The sequence below is a fragment of the Vanrija pseudolonga genome, chromosome 6, assembly GCF_020906515.1.
Source record: "Vanrija pseudolonga chromosome 6, complete sequence".
Classification (NCBI taxonomy): Eukaryota; Fungi; Basidiomycota; class Tremellomycetes; order Trichosporonales; family Trichosporonaceae; genus Vanrija; species Vanrija pseudolonga.
In genome coordinates, this window is record NC_085854.1 from 946,686 (window position 1) to 970,448 (window position 23,763).

Sequence of the window (23,763 nt, forward strand, 5' to 3'; positions counted from 1 at the left end):
GCAGCAGCAAGGGACACCAAGCAGCCTAGTCTAGTGCTTGTGCTATATGCTGTTGCCCGTCGTCCTCGCCGACCTCGCCGCACCGCGGCGAATGAATGCGGACCCGCGCAGTGACAAAACTCGCTCCGAACTGGACCAAAGTACCCGCGTGGTGCGCACTGCGTCATCGGAAATTGCCGACACCGACAAGTCGTTGGTGCATGCAGATATCAGCCCCAACCGGCGTCGACTTGACTTCTTGCTCCTCCTCGACATCCCCCACCCGTGCACGCCATGCGCCTCGCTCCCCTCGCTGTCCTACTACCCGCCCTCGCGGCCCCTGCCGCCACGGCCTTCCGCCTGCCCTCGCCCGAGGTCGCGTTCGACCTGGCGCACGGGCTCGTCGACGACGTGCTGCAGCACGCTGGCTCCGCCGCGACGGTCCTCTCCCCCGCGGCGGACATCACGCTCGCGTCCGTTCCCGCCGACGAGCACTACACTATCACGTCGGCGCTGCACCCCAACCACAAGGTGCGCATCAAGAGCACCGAGGGGTGGTGTGATCCCGATGTGCGGAGCTTCTCTGGGTGAGTGGGGGAAGGGGGAGGGGGGTCGTGTGATGTCGGTTATGACCTCGCAGCTGACGCTGCTCCCTCACCGCAGCTACCTCGACGTCGGCCACGGCAAGGAGCTCTTCTTCTACTTCTTCGAGTCCCGCTCCGACCCCGCCAACGACCCCGTCATCATGTGGATCAACGGCGGCCCGGGCTGCTCGTCCTCGATGGGCCTGCTCATGGAGCTCGGCCCCTGCAGCGTCAAGGACGACTTCAAGACGGTCAACGACACCAAGGTGAACCCGCACTCGTGGAACAACAAGGTGGGGGAGTGCAGCAGGACGCGAGTGACTGACTCCAGGCGAACATCTTCTTCCTCGACGAGCCCATCAACGTCGGCTTCAGCCAGGCCAAGCACGGCCAGGTGGTCTCTACTGCCGAGGAGGCTGGCGTGGACGTTGCCGCGTTCATCTCCATCGTGTGTGCTGTTACAAGGCCGTGCTGACCCCAGTTCTTCGACACGTTCAAGGAGTTCAAGGGCCGCGAGTTCCACATGGCCGGCGAGTCGTACGGCGGCCGCTACCTCCCCATCTTTGCGTCGGCCGTCTACGACCAGAACAAGGAGCTCGTCAAGGCCGGCAAGGAGCCCATCAACCTGCAGAGTGTGCTCATCGGCAACGGCATCACCGACTGGTGTAAGTGGCCAGGGCGTACCACCACGACGCGACGCTGACACCCCCAGACGCCACCACCCTCTCCTACTTCCCCTACCAGTGCACCATCAACGGTAACATGACCGAGACGGTGCAGTCCATCTCGGAGTGCGTCCAGATGGCCGAGGCCGTCCCCAAGTGCGCCAAGATGGCCAAGGAGAACTGCATCGACACGCACGACCCGACCAACTGCGGCATCGCCGAGCTCTTCTGCTCGCTCAGCCTCGGTGCCAGCTTCCAGCGCGCTCTCAAGAACCCGTGGGTTTTGCCGAGTTACCGCTGCTGACCCATCAGCTACGACGTGACCAAGTCGTGCTCGCCCGAGGAGCTCGCCGACTCGCTCTGCTACCCCGAGACCAAGAAGATCAAGTACTACCTCGACCTTCCTGATGTCCGCGCTCGCCTCGGCGTCGACAAGGCCAAGGGCCCCTTCGAGAGCTGCGACTGGGGCGTCAACTACGCTTTCAACGCTGCCCAGGACAATGTCGGCCAGACGTGGCTCTACGTCTCCGAGCTGCTCGAGCGTGGTGTCCGTGTTCTCAACGTGAGTGGCGGCGTGAGAGAGATTGGAAGTGGCGCTTGGCTGATACGTGATTTAGTATGCTGGTACCCACGACTTCAGTGAGTCATCATCAGCGCGTCAGAAACGCGTCGCGCGTCGTCGCGTCCACAAGGCTGCCATACTAACCAGCCCCAGTCTGCAACCACCTCGCCCAGGAGCCCTGGATGGCCGCCCTTGAGTGGTACGGCAAGGAGGGCTACAACGCTGCCAAGTTTGAGGACTGGGTCGTTGACGGCGTGCTTGCTGGCTCGTACAAGACCTACGACAACCTGACCGTGAGTCGAGCCTATCACACACCCCTGCTAACCTGCCCAGCTCCTCAAGGTCTACGGCGCCGGCCACATGGTGCCGTTTGACCAGCCCAAGCACTCGGCCATCTTCCTTGACGACTGGCTCACCGCCGTTCGCAAGTAAGGAGGAGTTGGTGGCATCGGCCACCGACTTGTTACTCGGAGTCTCGGCCCAGTGGCAACAACAATGGCCACTGGCCGCGTTAGATTCCGGGCTGCGGGTGATACCGTGGGAACGGATCTGCACGCCGCTATCAGCATCAACAACCGCCAGTAGAGGTGTTTGTGTTATGGAGGAATCCAAGTCTACAAATGCAAGATCTCCCTCTCACCTGAGCATGCTCTACGCTGCGGGGTCCTTGCACAGAGCGCGCACGATAACGCATTATACACCCTGCATTGTGCTTCAGGGCCCACCAAGTGTGTTTCTCACGAGGACGGACGAGCAAGTGTCCTCCAGGGTCTCGAGGCTAGTAGGTTTTTTTTTTTTGTTGCATGCTGCATGTTCAAGGGACGGCGGGTGGGAGGGTCTGAGCCAGGCAGCGCATGCAGAAACTATGAACAGTATAAAGGATGGGTGGTGAGAATGGACACAGGGAGGGGGAGGGAGGGACGACAAGGGGGGCTGAAGTGGAGGGGACGGGGGCGGCGGCGGGGCTGCAGCAGCTCAGCAGGGACCGACGACAATAATCGGCAGTAGCCAAGGGACGGAATGGAACGAGACGATGGCACGGTGGCCAGACCAGGCAGGCCGGTGCGGGGCGAGTGAGCAATGCCTGTCCTGTTGTCATGGGTACGGGGTACGTAGGAACGGGTACGGTGCAGCGGCTGTTGTTTAGCGGGGCCCGCCGTTGTGTGTCAAGTCAGCTGCTGGCTGGCTGGCTGGCGGGGACAGGACAGTATAGTTACGAGTTACGGGCTGGCGTCACAGGAATCAGCAGTGCCAGTCCAGGGCAGGTAGGTTTGCTGGGTTTGTAGGTAGGTAGGGGCTGAAAGGCTGCAGCAGCATCGCTCGAGTGGCACGGGGTGCGTGGCATGCAACAAGACAGGCACGACGCAGACAGACGGCGATCACTAGACCAGGGGTAGGGCAGGCCAAAGGCGCTAAAAGCTCCCGTCGTATCAGAGCCACGCGATACCCACGCGGCTTATCATCCGATCCGCGCCCATCGGATCACCTGGCTTACGCCCCCACACGTCATTAAATCGCGCCCTGGTCAAGATTTCTGGCCATGAACGACTTATCTTTCGCGACGGGGCAACAACCACACCTCGGCCACCCCCATCTACACTCACACACAAAAACCGCTCCGCTCCACCATGGCGTCCGCCGAGATCCACGACCTCTACGACTCGATCCTCATCCTCGACTTTGGATCGCAGGTGCGTGTGCCGTGAGCGGCTCGACGCGACGCGCCGCCGAAGGGCCCCAACTCACCCACCCCCCAGTACTCCCACCTCATCACGCGACGATGCCGTGAGCTCAACGTCTACTGCGAGATGCTGCCGTGCACGCAGAAGATGGCCGACCTGAAGTGGAAGCCCAAGGGTGAGTTGTAGCGGCGCCACAATGCCAGCCAACTAACCCCACCCCCCAGGCATCATCCTCTCGGGCTCGCCCTACTCGGTGTACGCGCCCGACGCGCCGCACGTCGACCCTGCCGTCTTCACTGCCGGCGTGCCCGTCCTCGGCATCTGCTACGGTCTCCAGGAGATTGCCAGCGTCCACGGCGGCAAGGTCGAGGCGCACACGCACCGCGAGTACGGCTCGGCGCACATCTCGGTCGTCAAGACGGGCAACAAGAACGCCGACGCGCTCTTCGAGGGCATCGAGGCCGGCCCCGAGGGCATCCAGGTCTGGATGTCGCACGGCGACCAGCTCGCCTCGCTGCCCCCCAACTTCCTGACCGTTGCCTCCACCCCCACGTCCCCTTGGACTGCGATCGCCCACGAGTCCAAGCCCGTCTACGGCGTCCAGTTCCACCCCGAAGTCACCCACTCGCCCCGCGGCAAGGAGGTGATTGGCGCGTTCGTCCACAACGTCTGTGGCATCAAGGGCGGCTGGAGCATGGAGACCTTCATCCCCAAGGAGATCGCGCGTATCCGTGAGATCTGCGGCGACAAGGGCCAGGTTATCGGTGCCGTGTCGGGTGGTGTCGACTCGTCGGTCGCCGCCAAGATCATGCACGAGGCTATCGGTGACCGCTTCCACGCCATCATGGTCGACAACGGTGTCCTCCGTCTCGACGAGGCCAAGAAGGTCAAGAAGATGCTCGTCGAGGACCTCGGCGTCAACCTTACCGTTGTCGACGCGTCCGACCTCTTCCTCGACCGCCTCAAGGACGTCGAGGACCCCGAGAAGAAGCGCAAGATTATCGGCAACACCTTCATCGAGGTGTTCGAGGCCGAGGCTGCCAAGATTGAGGAGGCGTGCAAGGCCGACACCACCAAGGGCCCCATCGAGTGGCTCCTCCAGGGCACGCTGTACCCCGACGTCATCGAGTCGATCTCGTTCAAGGGCCCCTCGGCTACCATCAAGACGCACCACAACGTCGGTGGTCTCCTTGACAACATGAAGCTCAAGCTCATCGAGCCCCTCCGCGAGCTCTTCAAGGACGAGGTCCGTGCCCTCGGCCGTCTCCTCGGCATCCCCGCCCACCTCGTCGGCCGCCACCCCTTCCCCGGCCCCGGTCTTGCCATCCGTATCCTCGGCCCCGTCACCCGCGAGCAGGTCAAGCTCCTCCAGCTCGCTGACGAGATCTACATTGAGGAGATCCGCGCCGCCGGTCTCTACGACCAGATCTCGCAGGCCTTTGCCGCCCTGCTGCCCGTCAAGGCCGTCGGTGTCATGGGCGACGCCCGTACCTACGAGCAGGTCATTGCCCTCCGCGCCGTGTCGACTGAGGACTTTATGACTGCCGACTGGTTCGTCTTCCCCCCTCAGGTCCTCAAGAAGATCTCGTCGCGCATCACCAACGAGGTCAGGGGCATCAACCGTATCACCTACGACATTACCTCGAAGCCTCCCGGAACGTGAGTGTGCGAGTGCGAGGCGCGTTAGCGCCGAGCACGGCAGTGCCAGCGGTGCCGTCCCCCCTTTGTCTCCCCGCTTTGTTCTCCGCTAACCATCCCAGTGTCGAGTGGCTCTAAACGATTACGGACAGCACTTGTATAGTTTTGAATGCATTTTCATGGGCTTGGTGGGTGGGTCGTGGGTCGTGGGTTGTGGGGCGTGTGGCTGTGCGACGTGAGACGGTGACGAGAAGTGATGTGCCGCGCCACGCCCCAGAGTCGAGTCGAGACAACAATGGGGCGCAAAGTCTCGCAGACGTCGAGACACTGACGCCTCGCTTCTGGCTTGTTCACTTCTCCTCGGCTCGGACCCATGCCGTGCGTCTCGCCGATCCGCTCGGGCACAGGAGGCGTCACGCCGCGCCCCAGTCCGTGTATCGCGAGGTCACAGAAGGATGACGCCAGCCGGCCAGGGGAGCGAGGGGGATTGGCGCGAAGCAGTGCCACTGGCACGACGACGACGGACACCTGCTCGCTGCTGCCTCGCGTCCGCTCGAGCCGGGCCTGGACCATTGGCCATTGGGGCAGCTGGTGCACGCTCACACTTGCCTCTCCAGTGGGTGATAAAAGGCGGCCACTGGGAGCATGTCTCCTCTTCCTCAACTCACCCACTCACGCGCCTCATTCGCCAGCTCTCCCACCCCTCCTCACACAGGCGAAGTTCACAGCGCAACCCGTACCCACGCCCCTCACCTCCATGTCACCGCTCCGCTCGCCCGACGCCCCGCCCCGCCCCGCCCACGCCCGGGCGCGAGCGTGGCGGGCGTGGGTAGGTAGGGCGCGGCCGTCGTCTTCTCCCAAAGCCCGTCACACAACTGCGAGCGGTTAAACACAAGTACCGCCCGATGCCTCGTCTGCCCCTCTCTCGCTCGCGAGTTCCCACAGCAGCACCCCTCGCAATGCACCCAGCCGACAGCGCGACCGCCGTGTCAGAGGGGCTCAAAAGCCGCATCCTGGCGTATCTCTCGTCCACTTCTCCATCAACTCTACCTCCCACTACCACCTTACCCGCGCCTCCAGCACCACCTCCGCAGCAGCCCATTACCATGTCCAAGCCCAACACCTCGCCAAAGGCCAAGGGCCCCGTCGTGCTCGACGACAACGCCAAGGTCGCCGACTCGACGACCGTGTACGACTCGGCCTCGACCGCGTCCAGCAACATCCTCGAGCCGCGCACGTACATTGACCCGGCCGCCGACGTCGTCCTCCGCTCCACCGACGGCCGCGAGTTTCGCGTCTGGAGCTACTTTCTCAAGGCCAACTCGTGAGTACTTGTACTCACTGAGCGCTGTCATCGTCGTCCGGGGGCGGCGTGGCGCTTCTCGTAAGAGAGGCGTCCATTTGTCCATCCCACCCATCATGCGTACGGGCGCTGGTGGGCGAGCCGTCGGACTCGTGGTCCGACGGCTCAGGCAAATCTCGTGTGGGCGACGGCCTCACCGAGATACGACTGCTTGTGTCGGGCGTATAACCCGCCACAGCAACAGGGGCTTGGTCGAGGTCACACACCTCGCCCAGCCAACCGAAGCTCTCGATGGCTGCCCTGCCATCGGAGCGCACGTCGGCGTCGCACGGCTGAAGCCGTGCGCCGTCATCAGGTGGTTGCCACACGGCTCAAGCCCTGTGGCACCCTCTCGCCCGTCTCCTCGCTGCTTAGCAGCCTGTAGACGGATCCGTTGCTTCCTTTCCCGTGGATTGGCAGTGACATCGTCGATGATGCTGACGCTCAGGACCGTTCTTCGTGAGGCACTCGAGGGTGCTCACGACGACGTGATCCCCCTCAACGCCAACCGCAAGATTGTCAAGATGTGGCTCGACCTCATGAACATCCGCGACGACGTCAACGTGCACGGCAACCTGGTGTTCATCCAGCACGCGGCGCTCCTCAAGTTCTGCGACGAGCTCGGGAGCAAGGCCGTGGCGGACCGCGTCCTCTCGCAAATGATCACCGTGGTGCACAAGGACCCGTGGGGCCTCTTCCTGGTCGCCTCGCAGCGCAACCACGTCGCGCTCGCCAAGACGGCCCTCCAGCACCTCGGCGCGCTCGAGCGCCAGCAGAAGCTCGCCGACAGCGGCGGCGACATGGACGACGCCGCGCGCGAGTCATTCAAGCCAGCCAAGGTCCACCACCATGCCATCGCCAATGGCCACGCCGCGGCCAATGGCCACGGGCACGCCGAGCACAAGGTCCTCGTCAGCCCCACCAAGCGCCCGCTCAAGGCCAAGTACAAGGCCAAGTACCCTGCGCCCGCGCCCATCCCCAAGGTGTCCGACCTCACGCCCGACAACATGGCCAACGTAGGCGTGCCCTTCATGCTGGGCCTGTTCAACGCCGCGCTCGACTACCGCGCCGTCGAGCACCCCGGCCCCGTTGGCTGGAACGAGATTGCCGAGAAGTGGGAGCCCATTTACTAGGCGGTGCGCGGTTAAGGGCAAGCCTTGCGTTCCCCACAGATGTCTGCTCCTCCCTCCGTATCCCTTCCTTTCCGCAGCCGCTGTTAGTGGGTGCGACTAATTAGTACGATGGTGTGAATAGTTATTCAACGTTATTGCGATGATTATGCACAGGAGCGTAAAGTGATGCCGCCGATGCTGTGCTGTCATGGGTTGGCGGCGAGAACGTCATCATCGTGGCGACTCACAGTATCCCGCCCGGCAAAAGTGCCGCTGTCGTCGCCGCCATCGTCGTCAGCCACACGTCGTGTCCCGGTCGATCGTAACTCTGCGTAGCATCACAAACTATTAGATGAGTGGGATTGCAGGTGCGTCGGCGTCGGACACGCTGCTGCTAGTTGATACAACATGGTTTTTGACCAGCCGGTGGGGAGCGGCCAGCGTCTATATGGCGCTTTTTAGCACGCTCGGGCACTCTCAATGAGTGATGACCCTCCAGGCTTTGCCGTACCACGTCGTCGGCTCGGGCTCCTCGGTGATGTCCCACGGGTTGATAATGTTGGATGTGAGGTCTGCCTCTGCGGGGTTGACCATCTGGGGGGGGGTGAGCAACGAGCAGCACTGCGCACTGCCGACCACTTATGACACACCTTTGATCGCTTGAAGAGCTTGTACCCGACATACGGGATGAGGTAGAGCACAAAGCCTGGCAAGAGTTAGCGCGAGGTGCCAGCCGTAACTCACTGATGTAGGACGCGACAAAGTCGGCGCCGCTCCACCGTCCCTTGAGGAAGACGGGGAAGCCCTGGAAGATGCACACGATGATGCAGAACACGACGGCAAACCACGCCGCGTACGGCTGGAAGCGGCCGTACCACACGAGGGTGCGGCGGCTGATGTCCTGCGCCTTCATGGCCTTGTGGAAGCGGCAGTAGGTGAAGGCCAGCAGGCCCCAGTTCATAATGTTGTTGAGCGCGATCAGGTTCTTGAGCCACTGAAACGCCTGGCTCGCGCCGCCCGACCCGACGGATAGGAAGGCGAGCAGGCCGAGCGGGGCGGAGCACAGCACGGCCATGAGGGGCACACCATGCCGCGTCGTCTTGGTGAGGAACGGCGGCGCCTGCCGGTTGAGCGCCATGCCGCGCAGAGTGCGCGCGGCAATGTACAGGTACGTGTTCCCTGCTGAGAGCGCCGACGTGATGATGGCCGCGTTGATGATGGACGGGAGGGCCTTGATGCCCGCCGTCTTGATGGCGATGACCCACGGCGAGGAGTTGGCGTTGCCCTTGCCGTTGACGAGGTCGGGGTGGTTGTACGGCACGCTGGGGGTCAGTCGTGTCCGCAGGGCTCACTTACATCATGCCGATCATCAACGAGCCGCCAACGTCTGGTGGAGAGTCAGCGTTGTCCCCCGCCCACGTCCACGTCCACGCCAACTTACAGAAGAAGAGCTGGCGGTAGACGAACAGGCGCACGTTCTTCGGGATCTGCCGTGAGGGGTTCTTGGCCTCGGCGCCAGCGAGCACAATGACCTCTGTTCCGCCGTACGCGAACGCGGCGTTGGTGAACGAGCTGTGCGCGTGGTCAGGTATGCGCACCACTGGTGTATGTACGCACTAGAAGAAGCCGAGGAACTCGCCCAGCGACCCGGGGATGCCGTTGAAGTGGTTGAAGGCTCCAGGGTTCTTCCAGTACTCGAAGCCGCGGCGGTGGCGGTCTGGCGCGCCGCCGAGCGTGATGACGAGGCCGCAGATCATGAGGCTGGGGTCAGTGCTCTGCCCAGCTCACGCCGCACTCACCCGACCAGCGTGATGACCTTGATGCACGCCGTCGCGACCTCGGCCTCGCCGTACCAGTTGACGGGGAGCATGTTGAAGATGTAGATGACGACGAGGGCGATCGCGATCCATGCGGCGGCGTTGACGCTCGTGATCCAGTACTCGACAAGGATACCGATCGCGGTGCACTCGACCGCGACCGAGATGGCCATGTTGAGCCAATCTGGCGTCGTCAGCGGCGTGCGTGTGTTGCTGCGACTTACATGTCCAGCCGATTGTGAAGCCGACCGCGGGGTCGACAAAGCGTGTGCCCAGACCCGGGAAGCTCGCGTCAACGGGATACTGTGATAGACGTCAGTGCTGCTGCTTCAATCATGCACTGTCTGCCGATCAATGGCGGCTGCAGGTACGCCATTCAGCCACGGCGGCACGGCCCCTACCTTTGTGACAATCTCGCCGATGGATTGGATCTGTTCTCGTCAGCCCAGGCGCAACACGGCCCGGTTTGTAGACACTCACGACACACCAGACCAGTACTCCGGTGATGGCAAACGAGAGGAAGATGCCCGCTGGCCCAGCCTGTGCCAGTGACTGGCCGATACCGACGAACAGGCCTGCAGATGTTAGCGGTGGCGAGGGAGCAAGCAGCTCTACGACGCACCAACACCTATTCCGCCGCCAAAGCCGATAAAGCTAATGTGCCGCGATGTGAGTGCGCGCTTGAGCCCCTGCTCCTCTGCTCGTGTCAGCGTCGCCCAACGTCGCAGCATACGCGAGTCTTCAAAGCCGCCGCCCGCCTCGGCGGCCTTGACGGTGCTGGCGCCGTGGCCGTTGCCGTTGCCGTTCCCATTGGCCGCATAGTTTGGGTTGGCAAACTCGGACGTGTCGCCCAGAGAGAGGTCGCCAAACCCCAAGTCGTCCTTGATGTCGTCCTTCTCGTGGCCGTGCCCGTTCATAGTGCCCAAGTGTTACGTCGGTGTGGATGGAACGGTTGGTTGCGAACGTCCAAGTGTGGGGCTCGCGGTACCCATGAGTTGCCGAGCGAGGGGAGCTTGTTGGGTGGTGGGATGGTTGGTTGGTCCCAGGCGGCCCAGCCCACCCATGGCCACCCACCACCCACAGCTAGGAACGGCGGGATCTTCGTCAGATGACACAAACAACCACCAACAGCGGCGGCAGCGGCAAGGGCGGCTCTCGACGACTTAGCACCAAGCACGGCTTGATACCTCCCCCCAGCTATGCATCCATTGTAATGTCGGCAATGCCAGCAGCACACTACGAGCACACATTCCAATGCATACACGTCTTGACGAGCGGCTACAACTGCGTTCAGTCGAGCACACTTTCACCACCAACCTCCACCGCCGCCGCCGCCGCCAAGCCTTGGCCACTCAAGCCCACGTTCCAGTTCACCCACCCCACCCAGGGTCAGCTGTTGGCGGGTAATCCCTCAACACTCCTGGCGATGAGGGCCGCGCCAGGCGGCGCGGCGGATGAACGTGAAACCGAACAGTGCACCCACCACGCACGCACGTACACCCAGCACGTACCCACCCACCGCAAGCGGTGCCTCCTCATGTCCGCTGGGGCGGGGATTGGTGCCAAGCTTGCACATTGCAGATGCAGTATCCACACTTGCGGCTCTGACCAGAGGCAAGGCGGTTGGGTTGGTTGGACTGGTGGCGGTGGTCTTGTCGCCAGGGCTCCTTATCGTCGACCCAAAGGTGACAAGCAAGCGGCCTGTGCTCCCGATAACTCGTTGACCCGTTGAGCACGGCCGCAGCCAAATGCACCTCCCGTTCCTCCCCACCTTGTCCGCCCTCGTCTCGCCCGTCTCCCCGCCGGTGTTTCAGACTCGCGATGACGACCGAGACAATTCAGCCTCAAAACAATGGCCATGGTGCCTGCCCGTGAAGCCTCTGCATCAGGGGGTATGCATGAAGAAGTCGGGGCCGAGGACAACGAGGTATTGGCGGTGCCACTGCGCGAGGGCCTCTCGCGATAGCGCTGCCCTTGATAATGCTCTCCGTGATGAGTTAGAACTCGCCTCGTATCTTCCATCATTCTGCTTGACTTGTCCTGCACTAGCAGGAGTGCAACCGTCTCGTCGTTGGTGAAACATGCTCTGTGGACATGAATTGGAGGTCGTTTGTCAGGCTCGGATTAGATCTATCGCTACGCTTCCTAATCCCTTGTGGGGCCATTAGAAGGTATTAGTGTTCAGTTGTAATCACCCCGCGGGACCAAATTCTCCACCGCCGGCAACCTCCTGCCCGTGCCCAACATCTCCTCCGCTCAGCACCACTCACCGACAACCCGACGACAACATTGGCTGCAAACCCACAAGCGCGACGACGACCATCGTTCGGCAGGAGCGGCCAGACCCACGCATACCCACAGCCCGCCCTCTGCCAGCATGTCGAGCGCTGGGCACTTCCGGCGAGCCTTCTCGCACAGAGCGCGCGAGTACGGCTCGGTTTTCCGTCACCTCGTGCTGCCGACGAGCAAGCGCGTCGTGCAGTTCCTCTGTGCGGCGCACCTGTTCCGCGAGGTAGCGTACGACATGGTACCGTGCAGCGGGTCGAGCATGCTCCCGTCGCTCGCGATCGACGGGGACGTGATCATCCACTCGCCCATGGCGTACTGGCGCTCCTTGATCCCTTGGGGCCCGCGGTTTGTCATGCCGCAGCGCGGCGAGCTCGTCGTCGCCGTCAACCCCAACGAGTTCCGCGGAACGGTGTGCAAGCGTGTCGTCGGCCTGCCCGGCGACATTGTCGAGTTTGACCCGCGCCGCGGCGGTGTGACCTGGTCAGCGGGCTCGCTCGTCCCCCAGCTCGAGGCCGATAAGCGCAAAGAAAAAGACCTCACGTTTGTCAAGGTGCCAAAGGGCCATGTGTGGCTCAGCGGCGACAACATGTCCAACTCGACCGACTCGAGAGACTATGGCCCCATGCCAATTGCCATGATCCGCGGGAAAGTCATCAAGGTTGTGAGTTGACGAAATGTGCCAGGTCAAGCAAGCTCCAGGTCCAGTTCGGCTGACGCTATAGATCTCCGGTTTCGGTTTCAAGCAGCCCTTGGTGACAACGGTGACAGAGCTGGGGCCGTCATCCGAGCCGCCGAGGGTGAGCAGCAGCAGCAGCAGCAGCACCAGCAGAAATTCCTGCCCAGTGTGATCGCGCAAGTCGCCGTCATGGTCGTGCCTCGGAACGAGAATTCCAAGGCGGCAGGCAGTCGTCGTCGTGGTGTATGTCTCAGTCACCCGACAGACAGACCTCGCCTCCGCTTGCACCCCTTCTTCCTTGGAACCGCCTAGCGCACAGCTTGCGATTACTGGAACCCTATCCCGATCACGTACAACGTCACCGCTCAAGCCACAGCGACGCCTTTGCCCTACCCATAGCGCTGTTGGCAAGTCACTCGATACCCAGCACTATTATTCCTCCTTGTACCAAGTAGTAGCATGTAGACGGCATGGTTCACTCCCCCCTAGTGTATGGTATTAACCCCCTCCCGCCTCGCCGCATCGCCCTGGCCTTTCGATCATGGGGTGCGAGCTAGTCGGTTGCTGCGAGGTAGGTGCATCAGTAAGAACGAGGCGACGTCGCAGCGCAACACGAGCCAATTCGCTCCCGATCGCCTCCCGAGTGGGCTGGTGTGTGCGCCGTTGTGGTGGTGGGTCGGTCGTGCCGCTCGTGCCGTTCGTGCCGTGCATGCCGGTGGGCACAGGTTCCAGCACTATGGACCGCTGTACGACGCACGCACAGTGGCGTTTCGCACATCCCTGGAGGGGCAAGCAAGCCCCTCGCCCGACCAACAGGGCCAGAACTCGAGCCATCACCTCCGTTGGATCCACACAAACACAAAGAGACGTTGCAAGCGACGGGGAGGTCTAGTGCCGTCCGAAACGCCCAAAACCAGTGATAACCCGCTATCGCGGGCGCCGCTACGGCGATTATTTCGAGCTGGTTCCACCGACCGATCGGTCGTGGGATCCATCCAGGTCGCATGCGGAGCAGGCAGAGAACAGTCGCCCGCCCGCCACGGCCCCACCTCGCCGGCTGCCACGGATGACGAGTACGCATATCCCTCATCCCTCCCGGCCAAACCACTCTCTTCTTGCTGCAGCCGAAAGCGATACGCTTTCGACACGGTGTTCCTTGCCCGCATGTGAGTGTTCTGCCGAGCCCGTCTGTGCGGTCTGTCTCAGCCGCGGCAGCCAAGTGGCGCAGGGTGGAGCGAAGAGTGGCGCAGCGCCAGGCGCCCGCCATGATGCTTGCTAAGTCTGGATCTTGGTTCCCACCATTCGGCCCAAGTGGCGCTGGCCCACAGCCGTGTCGTTCCAAGTGGTTTCGCACCACCAGTGCAGAGCTGGCTGCACGGCAAGATCGGCGAGGTCCCCGTTCCAGCGTGGCGTGGCTAGCTTGGCTGGGTTGCCAATCCTCACAATTCGGCTGCTCCGCCAAGTGGCACCAGCGGCACCATTGGCACCAGTGGAGCTCGGTAGATAAAAGCTCGCAGGAGTAGTGGCGGCATGGTGGCACGGCGAGTGCCACGTTTGGTGGCGGATGGCGGGCGGCACAGGCCGTCGTCGAGATAGGTCGCCGCAGCAGCCGTTCGACGGGATGCATTGCCTGTGGGATGTTGAAGCATGGCGATGATCGGGCCGTCTTGTTAGGCCAAAGCTCGCCGGAGTGGGGTGGGCCGAGACGTCAAGCCTGCGATCGAGCGAGGACCAACATGACGGTGTCTGATGGGGTGGCCAGTGTACAGTATGATGTGGTGGCCAGCCCGCTGAGGACCACAGCTCGATGGAGACGGCGCCTGTTCATGGCACGGGCAGTTCGCCGCTGACCGTCCTCGACAGTCCCAAGTCCAAACGCTCACGGTGACAATGAATAGCGACGCGTGAGGTCGAGTAAGAAGGCTCTCAGTGTGTGGCAGCAACTTGCCTGTCAGACGTTTCGGCCCAGTAAACACTCCCCCAGTCAGGAGGAGGCGGCGTCGTTAGTCCTCGCTCGGAGGTTTGGGCTCGTGAATCTACGATTGGCGGCGTGGGGATGGGTTGTCAAGGCCTGGAGCCTCGGGCAAAGCGCCTGGCTGCAGAGGGATGCTGTCGATCGTGGTGGAAGTGGCTCATCACTCCCGTGAACGACGACGTGATCGTCGCCGCTTCGATCGAGCAGAGGTCCCATCGACGACGACTGGCCTTCCAGTTCGATGCTCCCCAGTGGTGGGCCAAGCGCCCATAACCACCCCTCTGTCGGATTGACTCGGGGAGCGGGAGCGAGCAGCACTCGCCGTGCGAGCCTGGAAGTCTCGCCATGTTGTGTCGGAGAGAGCAGTTTCATTCACTGCCACGCCGTCGTAGGCCGAACCCATGGGTATGGATCTGAGGCCTTGCAGGTAGCGATATCGATGACGGACCGAGTCATTGTGACCGAACTGTAGACTCCAGGCGACGGTCCACCCAGACGAAATCTATCGGTGCTCTGCCACACCACCGCCAGTCATAGTCATAGTGGTATGGGCTCCCAAGCCTCGAGGCCGTCTCAATGCCATCAACCCATCGACTGGTGAAGTTTCGGGCCTCACTCGATGACAACTTTAGATGGAGGTCGCAGTGGCTTTTGCAGATTGGGGTTTCGGTTGCCACCAGTTTAAGGCGACTCATAGTCCAACGGCACCGAGTTCACTGGAGTTAGCTCGTCGAGGCTGTTATTCGGTGGCTACGTCGCCGGCGCCTCATTTCGATGGCGCAGGCAGTAGCCAACAGCTCGATACCTCGTGGTGCGAGTAGTTAGCTCGTCAATAGTCGGTGTAAGTGGTCAAAGACCAAGGAAGTCCATCCGCCATCCCTCTCGCGCCAGGGAGAATGTTAGAGCCATCGTTGACCACCAACACCTTGTCTCTTCTCAGAACGACAGGAGATCGACGAGCAGCGACCCACCGCAACGGCCAATTTAACTCGGGCACGCGACACGACACCGTCTCGTAACCACCTTCTCTGGGTGCCACACCAAGCACCAAGCGAAGAGGCGGGGTGCGCTCCGCCACGCTGCTTGCGTCACATAAAGGCCACTCTCGCTTAAACATTCCGCGCGTGGCCATGCGTGAGCTTAAAAGTGGTGCCACGGCGCCACTGTCGTCAGAGTGGACGCAAGGTTGGGAAAGCAATGCTTCGCACGCCGCTGCGGTGGGGCCGTTCGCGTGCCGCGATGCAGTGCAAGGGTATGAGGAGCCGAAGAGGACGCACCGGCTGGTGGCTGTTGTGAGGTGTCTGTTAGGGAGTCAACCCCCCTGCCCTGCAGACTCCAACTCGAGGACGCCGCGCGGCACGCGGCGAGCTGAGTGAGCCCAGGTTGACACCCGATCTGGTGGTAGTTTGATCCTCCCCGGAAAGTAGCAGCCCCACTACAACGAGTAGTGGGGATGGGGACGCCAGACGACGCCCGGAATCGCCTAGCCAACCCACCAACCCTAGACTATTGTCGGTTGCGGTACGCACAGCGCCGCGAGCAGCATGTGACGCATGCACGCATGCCACTGTAGAGAGATATGTATTTTAGGCTGAAAAGGACGATTCGAGGCAGTGGGGATTTGTAGTACTGCGCCTGGGATTTGTAGAATGGCGAGGAGTATTTGTAGAGGCAAAAGCACGCCAAAGTGGCCCCTTGGTGTTGCTAGAGCGATTGGTTGGTGGGTTGGTTGCGAGATTCGCGATCCCCGATTCCAGCAGCTGCTGTGCTCGCCCCTGCGCGTGCACCTCGGCTCCGCCACACCGCCCCATGGGATGCGTACACCCGCCGGCGCCATGCCTGGGCCTATCGCTCGCGCTGGCGTTGTCTGGTGGCAACAAAAGTCTCGGGCGGCCGCTGCTGTTCTGGGTGTGTCGCGAGTGGCTCCTCGTGGTCGTCTGTGGTCCGATAGCACCACGCCCCACTCACGACCTACTACTCCACACTACGCCACGCCGACCGACTGCGGCGTCCGCGCCGACGACGACGCCATACGCACGCGTCGTGCTCCGTGCCCGATGCCTTAATACACACCCACACTCACGCAAAGCATACACGTATGCACCCGCTGGCGTTGTTGCAAGTCACGCGTGACTGACCAGACCCATGATTATCCCACGCCCGTCCCCGCACCCGCCGTCATGCACGAATCATGGTGATGCACAGTGTGCGTGGATTGGCTACCAGGCAGGGGGGGTAGCCATCAGGTCCAGCCAGGGCGAGACAGGCCCCGCAATTCTAAACCACGTCCGAGGCATGCCGTATCGATGCCGAAACGTGCAGGTGCCGGCGCCCACCTTGATGGGGCATGCCAATCAGCAGACCCTCCACGCCGGACAATTCCTTGGTTACGGCATCGTCATCATCAACAAATCCCATGCGATCACGCACTCCTCCCAGTACTTACAGTTGTATAGCGTGGCTTCCGTCCTGGTTAGTTGGGTCTGCCCCGTATAGACTTCTGGCCGGCGCTGTCTCACTCACTAGGCTCGTTTGGATGATGGCTCCGATCTGGCATGTCTCGATATCGGCGGTCGATGACGAAGGTTTGAATCTCCCGTCGTCGTCTCCACAAAGTGGATCCTCTGCGCCGACCGGAGGCAATGTGTTCTGCATCCATCCACTTGATTCCTGAGATGCCGATGCTGCATTAACATCATCTTATTGCAGCCAGCCCTCGTCCCGCTCCCCAGGTCCGCCCAACGGAAAGGCTTAAAACGGTCTTCAACGCGCGGCAATTTAACGCCTACAGCGGACTTGTTTCGGCAAAGATATTGCCGGCCTCTTTTGGCGACAGTCCATCGCTGTGCTTGTTGCTCCACTTGTCATCTGTTGGCTCTGTTCCTATGCATGGAGTATGGGGTAGTTGGTAGGAATCATGTCATGTGGTGCTGCGGGGAGGTCACGCGCACCTCCGCATTATGATAGTGGTTTGGATTTAGTAAAACACGAGAGCGGAGCTGATTATGATGACACTGGCCGACCTCGACACGGCTCGCCCTCGCCCTCCCGTCCCTTCCTCGCCACGCGTTGCTACATCTGGTTGGTTGACTGCGTCGTTCCTTGGACACTGTCGTTGTCTGATGCACCGCTTCTGTTCCTAACCGCCGTGTCGAATGTGTTCGCCATGCCCGCTCGCCTGTATACTCGAATGGCTGCCCTCTCGTAGCAAGCTCCCGTTCCCGGGTTGCCACAGCGCGATTACTGGCTCCGATGCCCTTGGCAGTGACATACCCGGCTTCCAGTGAACTGGCCTAACCAGTTGGCGCCCGAGTTGGCGTATTGAGCTAGTACTGAATTTGACCCGTTCCGACGAGCCTCATTTCGCACAAGATGGAAGTGCAACACAAGGTTGACCAGCACGGCGGCGTTTGATCGGTGAACTGCTATGTCGGAATCGGCCGAGTTGTAGGAACGGCGCGAGATCCTGGGTGGCGTCTGCAGACATGGTGGGGAAGACTCCCCTTGGCGCACGTACGTCTGGTGGGCTTCTGGGTTGGAACACGGCAGGAGCAGAGTGGCTCGGTGCCGCGCCCACCGGCGCCGGAGTGACGGAGGAGGGGTACCTCGGAAGGCGCGAGTGGGGCGTTCGGTTGTATTGGCGTAGCAGTGGCGTGAACGAGAAACGATCAAAGGTAACCAGGGACGGCCCCGGCCGCCCCGCGTTATTAATGATGGGGTGGTTTCGCAGCGTCTGGCTGGAACGTGGCTGATGATGGTGATGCTGGAGGCGAAGCCGCCTGTCGCTCATTCTGCACGTCATGGTCAGCTCGGCAAACGTGTTGACAGGGAGGGGGTGGGTTGTGCAGAGGGGTACTGGAGTGTGACGTCGGTGGTGAATAGGGCACAAGGGGCCAGGGGAACGGATGTTGACGTGTGACAGGGTCTCTGACCTGGCACAGATACTCCGCTGCCGTAAACCCCTGTGGCGGAAGTGGTAGCTGGGTAAACATGCGTGTGTCCAAACCCTGGTCAGATCTCTCGGGCCTCGCACAACTCGGTCGACCTTCACCTCCCCGACCGCAAGATGATTGCAGGGAGGTGATTCCACAGCAGTAACACCAATGGCGGACAAGCACAGACACGCACACACACCACGCAAGAGTGCGGCAAAAGGTGGGCTGAGAAGGGGACAGAGAGAGGATGAGAACCGTACCTTTCGGGTGTTAAGCTTGTACCCCTGGCGGGCAAAATGCTCCGCTAGTTCTGTTGGCTTTGGCAGGCCTGGAAAACTTGTTCCAGTAGTCAGCGCTGGAGGACTTTGGGGGGGGAGACAGAGCGGAGACTGCTTACTTGCGCGGCGAGTAGACCTTGAAGTCTGCGCTCTGGCACTCGACGAGTGGTGGGATGGGGTCGCTGTTGGATACAGAGCCAATGGCTGTCATGTCAAAGCAACGAAATCGGAGAGAGTAACTGGGAGGCGAGTTGGTGAGCACGAGAAGGGCGGGCGGGGTGATGTGTTCATCATACCTTCCCTCGTTTCGAATGGACAGGTCCTGGGGTCGAGCGTCAGTTGCGATCGATCGGGCCGACCAAGGAAAACACGGGTTGCGTGCGTGGGAACGGGGACTCACCGTGAAGAGGAACCAGAGGCCGACGCCTCCTTCCATTGCAGGGACGCGAACTCCAGCAACATGGAGATTGCCATAGAGGTTTCGTCCTGGCACCACTTTGCGCGAGCCGCTACCAGGCCTGTCACCAAGTGGTTCAGATTGTGTCACCCTGGCGGAGCGGCCTCGGCTCCCTCTGCTGCCTCGACTGCCTTCACTAGCCTGCGATGGCGGCCGTGTTGCTGATGAAGGACGATCGTCAGGGATCGCGTCTGCCTCCTCCATTCTGGGCGGCTGGTTGTTTAGAGGAGGGGTTGGAGGGTATCGAGAGTCGATCGCATCGCGGTCGTCCTGCGGTGACGCCGACACTGTTCCAGGGGATCGTTTGATGTATCCGTCAAGCGCCAGTCTTGCTGGAGAAGGTGTCCGTCGTCTTGGTGATGCTGTCTCTCGTAATGGTAATGGGAAACTTGAGGATTCAGACTGAGCTGGTGTTGGCTGTCGTTGGGGGGAGAAGAGCTCTGCTGCGCAGACGATATGGGACACTTCAATGTCCCTACACGGCGAGGGTTAACACTGTCATCGGCGCGACCAAGTCGGCTGCTCACGCTGGGTCCACGGCTACTCCTGCGGCGTTCTGGTGGGCATGCTCACGGATCCACAAACGGACGATCGGACTTGGCGCAAGCGGGCGTCGGTCCTTCTCGGTCTTGCGACGTCCATGCACAGGCTCTTGAGCAACATCGAGCCAGAAGCTGTCATTGTTAGTGTGATGAGATTCAATGGGTCAGAGATGATCCGAGACTCCGAGAATGGGATGTGCCTCTCGGTCGAATGCTGCTAGTCGGGACGCGCCGAACGCGATCGACCGAGAAGTGCTTGCCCACTTTGAATACAATACTTACCTCATGTATCTCCCCGCGAACATGCCTGATTTGATGAGTGTGACTGGTGTCCATTCACCGCCCGTGTCTAATCGCCCTCGTGATGGTCCCGGGGTTGGGAGGTCGGACGTTGTTGATGGACGTTCCGTCGCCGTCCTCCCGACGGAACGCGGTGTGGCAGACCGAGGGCGAGAATTGGACATGGCGCGCAGCTGCTGGGCTGCGCGCGTGAGCCGTGGGCGCGATCAGAGGGATTATAGTGTGAGGAGGGGGACAAGGGAAGCGCGGCAGACCCCTAGTAGACGTGTGGTGAGCTCAAATGCCTTCGCTGCCAACTTGACATTGAGGGTGGCTTGTTTGAATGCGGGGTCGGTCGGTGTGTCGCAGCGATGGTGGTGGTGGTGGCGTATGGGTTGCTCAGGGGTGTGGCAGCGGCGTTGAAGGGAGCGTGGGTCGTGTAGAGGCTGTCGTTGCAGTCGTTAAATTGATTGATTATTGATGACGTGGGAGCGAGGCGAGATGGGATTGAAGGATGCAAAGACGAGTTGCTCCAGGATTTGTTGGCTGCCAACCGTGTCCGAGTGGCGTCCAAGGCAGAAACTCGAGAACACGGTCGAGTACAGAAGTGGAAGCGGAATACGTAAGGGTTGGTGAAATGTATCCAGGGTGGGCGGAGGAGACGAGCGAGGACGAGGATGTGGGGGAAGGGGGGCAGCGACCGAGGTTCAGGTCGCGCTTATGGCCAGGACAAGCAAGAGATAAAGTTACAGCCTGCAATGTGACACCGTGGCTTGCTGTTTTTGGTCGTGTCCGGCAGCTTGCTTGCGGGCTCAACAGGCTCAACCAGGATCAGATCGACGCCTCGTGTGTGTGTTTTTCCTGATACTGGGCCCTTGTATCTTCCCTTCGCCGGGGACTTTGGGATGCTCGGGAAACTTCTGGGTGGAGTTGATATCAAGCCAAGTCGCCGCAGGTGCCGCAGGTGGGGCGGGCTGACCAAAAAGCAGGCGTTCTTTGTCACTTAGCGATGCGAGGGGCCGGTCAGGTCGGACTCCGACATCAAGTCGAACGCGGAGACGAAGCGGAGGTGGGTGGTGGTGACAAAGGGCCGGTCTATCTCCCGGTTTCCCTAGTTCCCGGCGGGCGTGGGCGGGGGGCGCGTCGGCGTGCGGGGATGGCTGCTGCCTGGGAGCAGATGGGCGAACAGGACTGATTATGTGGACCGCGTCGTCGGTCAAAACAAGCAAACGACAGGTGATTCGTGTTTGCACTCTGGACCGGCTCGTCTCGTTCTCGTGCACGCACACACAGGCCGAGGTTACAGCAGGTGGGCGGTGCCTCGCCGTGCGCAAGTATGCTGCCGAGCTCAATGGGTTGCTGCTCTGAGCCCTATCGCGCTCTGTGCCTGCACTGATGAGCAAGGCCCTGACTGGTCGTGCAAGATATGCCGGGCGTGGGCAGAGCAAGAGAGCGCAGATCTGGCCTGGGAAGCGAAGGCGGTGGGGGGTGAGGTGATGATGGACGAGAAGTGGGCAATGCAATGACGGCCTGCCACTGGGATACAAACCGAGACCGAGAGCTTGTCGGGTCGGGTGGAGGGGGAGACGATGGTGTAAGGGGAAAGAGGCGTCGCAGACTTTGGCTGTGGCGGCGGGTTGTATGAAAGAGGTTGAGAAACTTGTCTGGCGGATCTTGGTTCAGGCTAGAAGCAGACGACCAAGGGGGGAGGGAGAGAGGGGTGCAATGACTCGGTTCTTCCAGGTGACCACCACCGGCGGGCTGAGACGGGTCGTCCGAGGAGGAGAACGAGAGGGGGGTGGTGGGAGAGGGGGGGGGGAGACGACACGACCAGTTTGTTTCTTGTGACGCTAGTGCTGACGCGCTCCTCGTGAAGATGCCCCTACCAGCCCTGGCAAGGACGGAGTGCTGCAAATTCCTCAGTGTCGACACCACCGGCGGCGGCGCGCACGGCAGGCAGGGGAGACGGCGAGACGGCAAGGAGGAGGACGAGGAGGCGACAGGTTCACACCCAGGCACGCACAAACCGAGAGGGTGCACGTTTCCTTGACCTTGCTGCTCGTGTAGGTTGGTTGGCACTATACGCCGTTCGGCTCGGTTGTCCCCAAAGAAGCCGGCCCAGAGGCGCGCAGACCACTCTATGGGATTTCATTGAGGGCAAACGGACGGATAACAGTGGATTGTCCGCAAGAACCGAGTGTACGGCAGTCCTGGCTGGCCCCTAGGAGCAGGTGGAGTGCAGATTTGCCGCTAACCGCGGAGGTCTGTCTCGTCGCTCAAAGGCAAGCAGGAGGCAAGCACGCAGTCAGGCAGTCAGTCAGGCAGGCAGGCAGGCCAACGAGGCGACATGCAGGCACGCTGTTCGCTCGACATGATGATGATGATCGGGGGCGTGTTGGCCCATGCATCCCTGACCACACCCACACGCCATCATGGCATGGCGGGGGCGGCAGTTGAAATGGAATCGAATCAAGGAGGCGGCCTACGTCCGGCCCTCCGTCCCGAGCAGCCGAACATGAAACCAGCGAGCCAGCGAACGGGCAACTGTGCGATTTTTGGCGGCGGGGCCACCGCGCACGCGCGCGACTGACTGACCCACTGACTACCGGCGCGCGCCGCGCGTACTGTGAGAGTTTGTTGCCCACTCGAGCCATTGGCGCCGCGGGCATACGGCAGCTCGAGCTCTCGCTCTCTCACTAACACCTTTTTGCGCGGGTCATTTCGGAGAGAATACGCCCAATGTGTCTAGGTCAAACCTACACGTGGGATGGAGAATTACCTTTACAAACACGTCCTAGCCTGGCTCGTAGACGCCAGCCAGCCAGTCAAGCCCTGTCCCAGTGACGACAGACACTTCAGGGCGCTGGACCCGACCGACCTGGCAGCAAGCACGCTGTTGACCCAGCCAGGCCCGGCCAGGTCCCAACCTGTCCAGGGCCGAGAGGCGGCCGGCGTAAACATGCTCTCGGGCTCTGGGTTTGGCTTGGGTCGCTCCCTCCCTCGCTCGCTTGGTTGCTCCCTCGCAAGCCCAAGCTCCCCTCTCCCCCACTCACTCGACCGACTGGGAGGCCGCCCGCACCCGCCCTAGAACATTACGACCCCACGTCCCTGCGGTTTGTAACCACACCTCTGGCGGAACCCTGGCGGACCAGAACAATCCATGCATGACGACCGCGGACGCGCGAGCGGTCCCAAGCTGAAACGCGGCTGTGGCCAGGCAGCGCCATCCATCCAGGACCGACCGACCGACCCGATCCGCCTGCCTCTGCCTTGCCATGTCACCATGCATTCATCAAGAGGCCTTGCCTCGCCTTGCCTTGCCGCCGCTCTGTCTCTCGCCCCACTCCTCTGCCCGTCGTGAAGCTTTCTCGTCAAGGCGTGCAGTGCCGGGGCAGCTGACCCTGGCTGGAGCTCTTGGCCACACGGCACGCCTGTTGCCGCCGCCCAGCGCCGCAAGGTCATGCGCACTAGCCCCGCCGCCCAAGCCAGTGTTGACTGACTCCATGCACGGTAGCTAGACGTTGCCGCCTCGTCTTCCTCCCTTTGTGGAGTTACCGCTCGTCGCCAAACTCGGAGGAAGTGAAGTGTCGCCGTGTCAGAAATGCTCCGCGCCGAGAACTCTGCCCAGGCCAGCTGCCCGCTCCCCGTATCACGGCTCAACCAATGAAGACTGCAGCCTCGGTAGTGGCCGTCGGTAACCACATCGTCATCGTGTGGCATCTAGACTGTTCCGAGCCCTCTCGTTCCGCTCCATGACGTGCAGCCGCCTGGCCTGTCGGTCAGGCCTCCGGGTCAGTCAGTCACCTGCCAGCAGCCCCGTTCCAAACACACCTGCTTCTTGTTCTCTTCGCCTCCCGCCTCGCCTCCCTCCCTCCCTTCCTCGCTCGCAGGCATGGCAACTGCCGATGCGGTGCCCGTCCCTACCGATTACGCTCGCAAGGGAGTAACGAG

At 61.6% G+C, this 23,763-nt stretch overlaps 7 protein-coding genes across 8 annotated transcripts; 5 read left to right on the forward strand and 2 right to left on the reverse strand.

Moving 5' to 3' along the window:
- Nucleotides 1-213: 213 nt before the first annotated feature.
- CPY1_1 (Carboxypeptidase Y) lies at nucleotides 214-2,614 on the forward strand. The gene is made up of 9 exons (XM_062774684.1): nucleotides 214-566; nucleotides 643-856; nucleotides 895-1,011; nucleotides 1,045-1,228; nucleotides 1,276-1,504; nucleotides 1,541-1,790; nucleotides 1,846-1,867; nucleotides 1,944-2,083; nucleotides 2,124-2,614. The coding sequence occupies exons 1-9, from the start codon at nucleotides 274-276 to the stop codon at nucleotides 2,220-2,222; spliced, it is 1,548 nt and encodes a 515-aa protein (XP_062630668.1). The 5' UTR covers nucleotides 214-273; the 3' UTR covers nucleotides 2,223-2,614.
- Nucleotides 2,615-3,352: 738 nt separating this feature from the next.
- Nucleotides 3,353-5,299, forward strand: GUA1 (GMP synthase [glutamine-hydrolyzing]). The gene is made up of 4 exons (XM_062774685.1): nucleotides 3,353-3,481; nucleotides 3,548-3,647; nucleotides 3,697-5,131; nucleotides 5,233-5,299. Exons 1-4 carry the CDS (start codon nucleotides 3,419-3,421, stop codon nucleotides 5,246-5,248), a joined length of 1,614 nt encoding a protein of 537 aa, XP_062630669.1. The 5' UTR covers nucleotides 3,353-3,418; the 3' UTR covers nucleotides 5,249-5,299.
- Nucleotides 5,300-6,216: 917 nt separating this feature from the next.
- On the forward strand, nucleotides 6,217-6,438 carry LOC62_06G008163 (uncharacterized protein; the record flags this gene model as incomplete). The annotated part of the gene is made up of 1 exon (XM_062774686.1): nucleotides 6,217-6,438. One exon carries the CDS (start codon nucleotides 6,217-6,219, stop codon nucleotides 6,436-6,438), a length of 222 nt encoding a protein of 73 aa, XP_062630670.1.
- A 445-nt stretch (nucleotides 6,439-6,883) lies between these two features.
- LOC62_06G008164 (uncharacterized protein) lies at nucleotides 6,884-7,585 on the forward strand (the record flags this gene model as incomplete). The annotated part of the gene is made up of 1 exon (XM_062774687.1): nucleotides 6,884-7,585. The coding sequence occupies one exon, from the start codon at nucleotides 6,884-6,886 to the stop codon at nucleotides 7,583-7,585; it is 702 nt and encodes a 233-aa protein (XP_062630671.1).
- A 298-nt stretch (nucleotides 7,586-7,883) lies between these two features.
- On the reverse strand, nucleotides 7,884-10,426 carry CAN1_1 (Arginine permease CAN1). Its single transcript, XM_062774688.1, has 12 exons — nucleotides 10,115-10,426; nucleotides 10,004-10,078; nucleotides 9,862-9,956; nucleotides 9,783-9,812; nucleotides 9,606-9,684; nucleotides 9,364-9,565; nucleotides 9,182-9,325; nucleotides 9,006-9,136; nucleotides 8,921-8,951; nucleotides 8,309-8,886; nucleotides 8,215-8,270; nucleotides 7,884-8,158 (listed from the first exon to the last, which is right to left on the reverse strand). Exons 1-12 carry the CDS (start codon nucleotides 10,296-10,298, stop codon nucleotides 8,042-8,044), a joined length of 1,722 nt encoding a protein of 573 aa, XP_062630672.1. The 5' UTR covers nucleotides 10,299-10,426; the 3' UTR covers nucleotides 7,884-8,041.
- A 1,214-nt stretch (nucleotides 10,427-11,640) lies between these two features.
- On the forward strand, nucleotides 11,641-12,814 carry IMP1 (Mitochondrial inner membrane protease subunit 1). Its single transcript, XM_062774689.1, has 2 exons — nucleotides 11,641-12,331; nucleotides 12,393-12,814. Exons 1-2 carry the CDS (start codon nucleotides 11,759-11,761, stop codon nucleotides 12,516-12,518), a joined length of 699 nt encoding a protein of 232 aa, XP_062630673.1. The 5' UTR covers nucleotides 11,641-11,758; the 3' UTR covers nucleotides 12,519-12,814.
- Nucleotides 12,815-17,182: 4,368 nt separating this feature from the next.
- On the reverse strand, nucleotides 17,183-20,802 carry velB_2 (Velvet complex subunit B). Of its 2 annotated transcripts, XM_062774690.1 has the most exons (7): nucleotides 19,816-20,802; nucleotides 19,519-19,665; nucleotides 18,935-19,466; nucleotides 18,831-18,856; nucleotides 18,654-18,773; nucleotides 18,517-18,592; nucleotides 17,183-18,112 (listed from the first exon to the last, which is right to left on the reverse strand). In XM_062774690.1, the coding sequence occupies exons 1-7, from the start codon at nucleotides 19,995-19,997 to the stop codon at nucleotides 18,029-18,031; spliced, it is 1,167 nt and encodes a 388-aa protein (XP_062630674.1). In that variant the 5' UTR covers nucleotides 19,998-20,802; the 3' UTR covers nucleotides 17,183-18,028. The 2 variants fall into 2 exon arrangements, with proteins under 2 accessions (XP_062630674.1, XP_062630675.1); XM_062774691.1 differs by having other exon boundaries at nucleotides 18,654-18,856.
- Nucleotides 20,803-23,763: the final 2,961 nt, after the last annotated feature.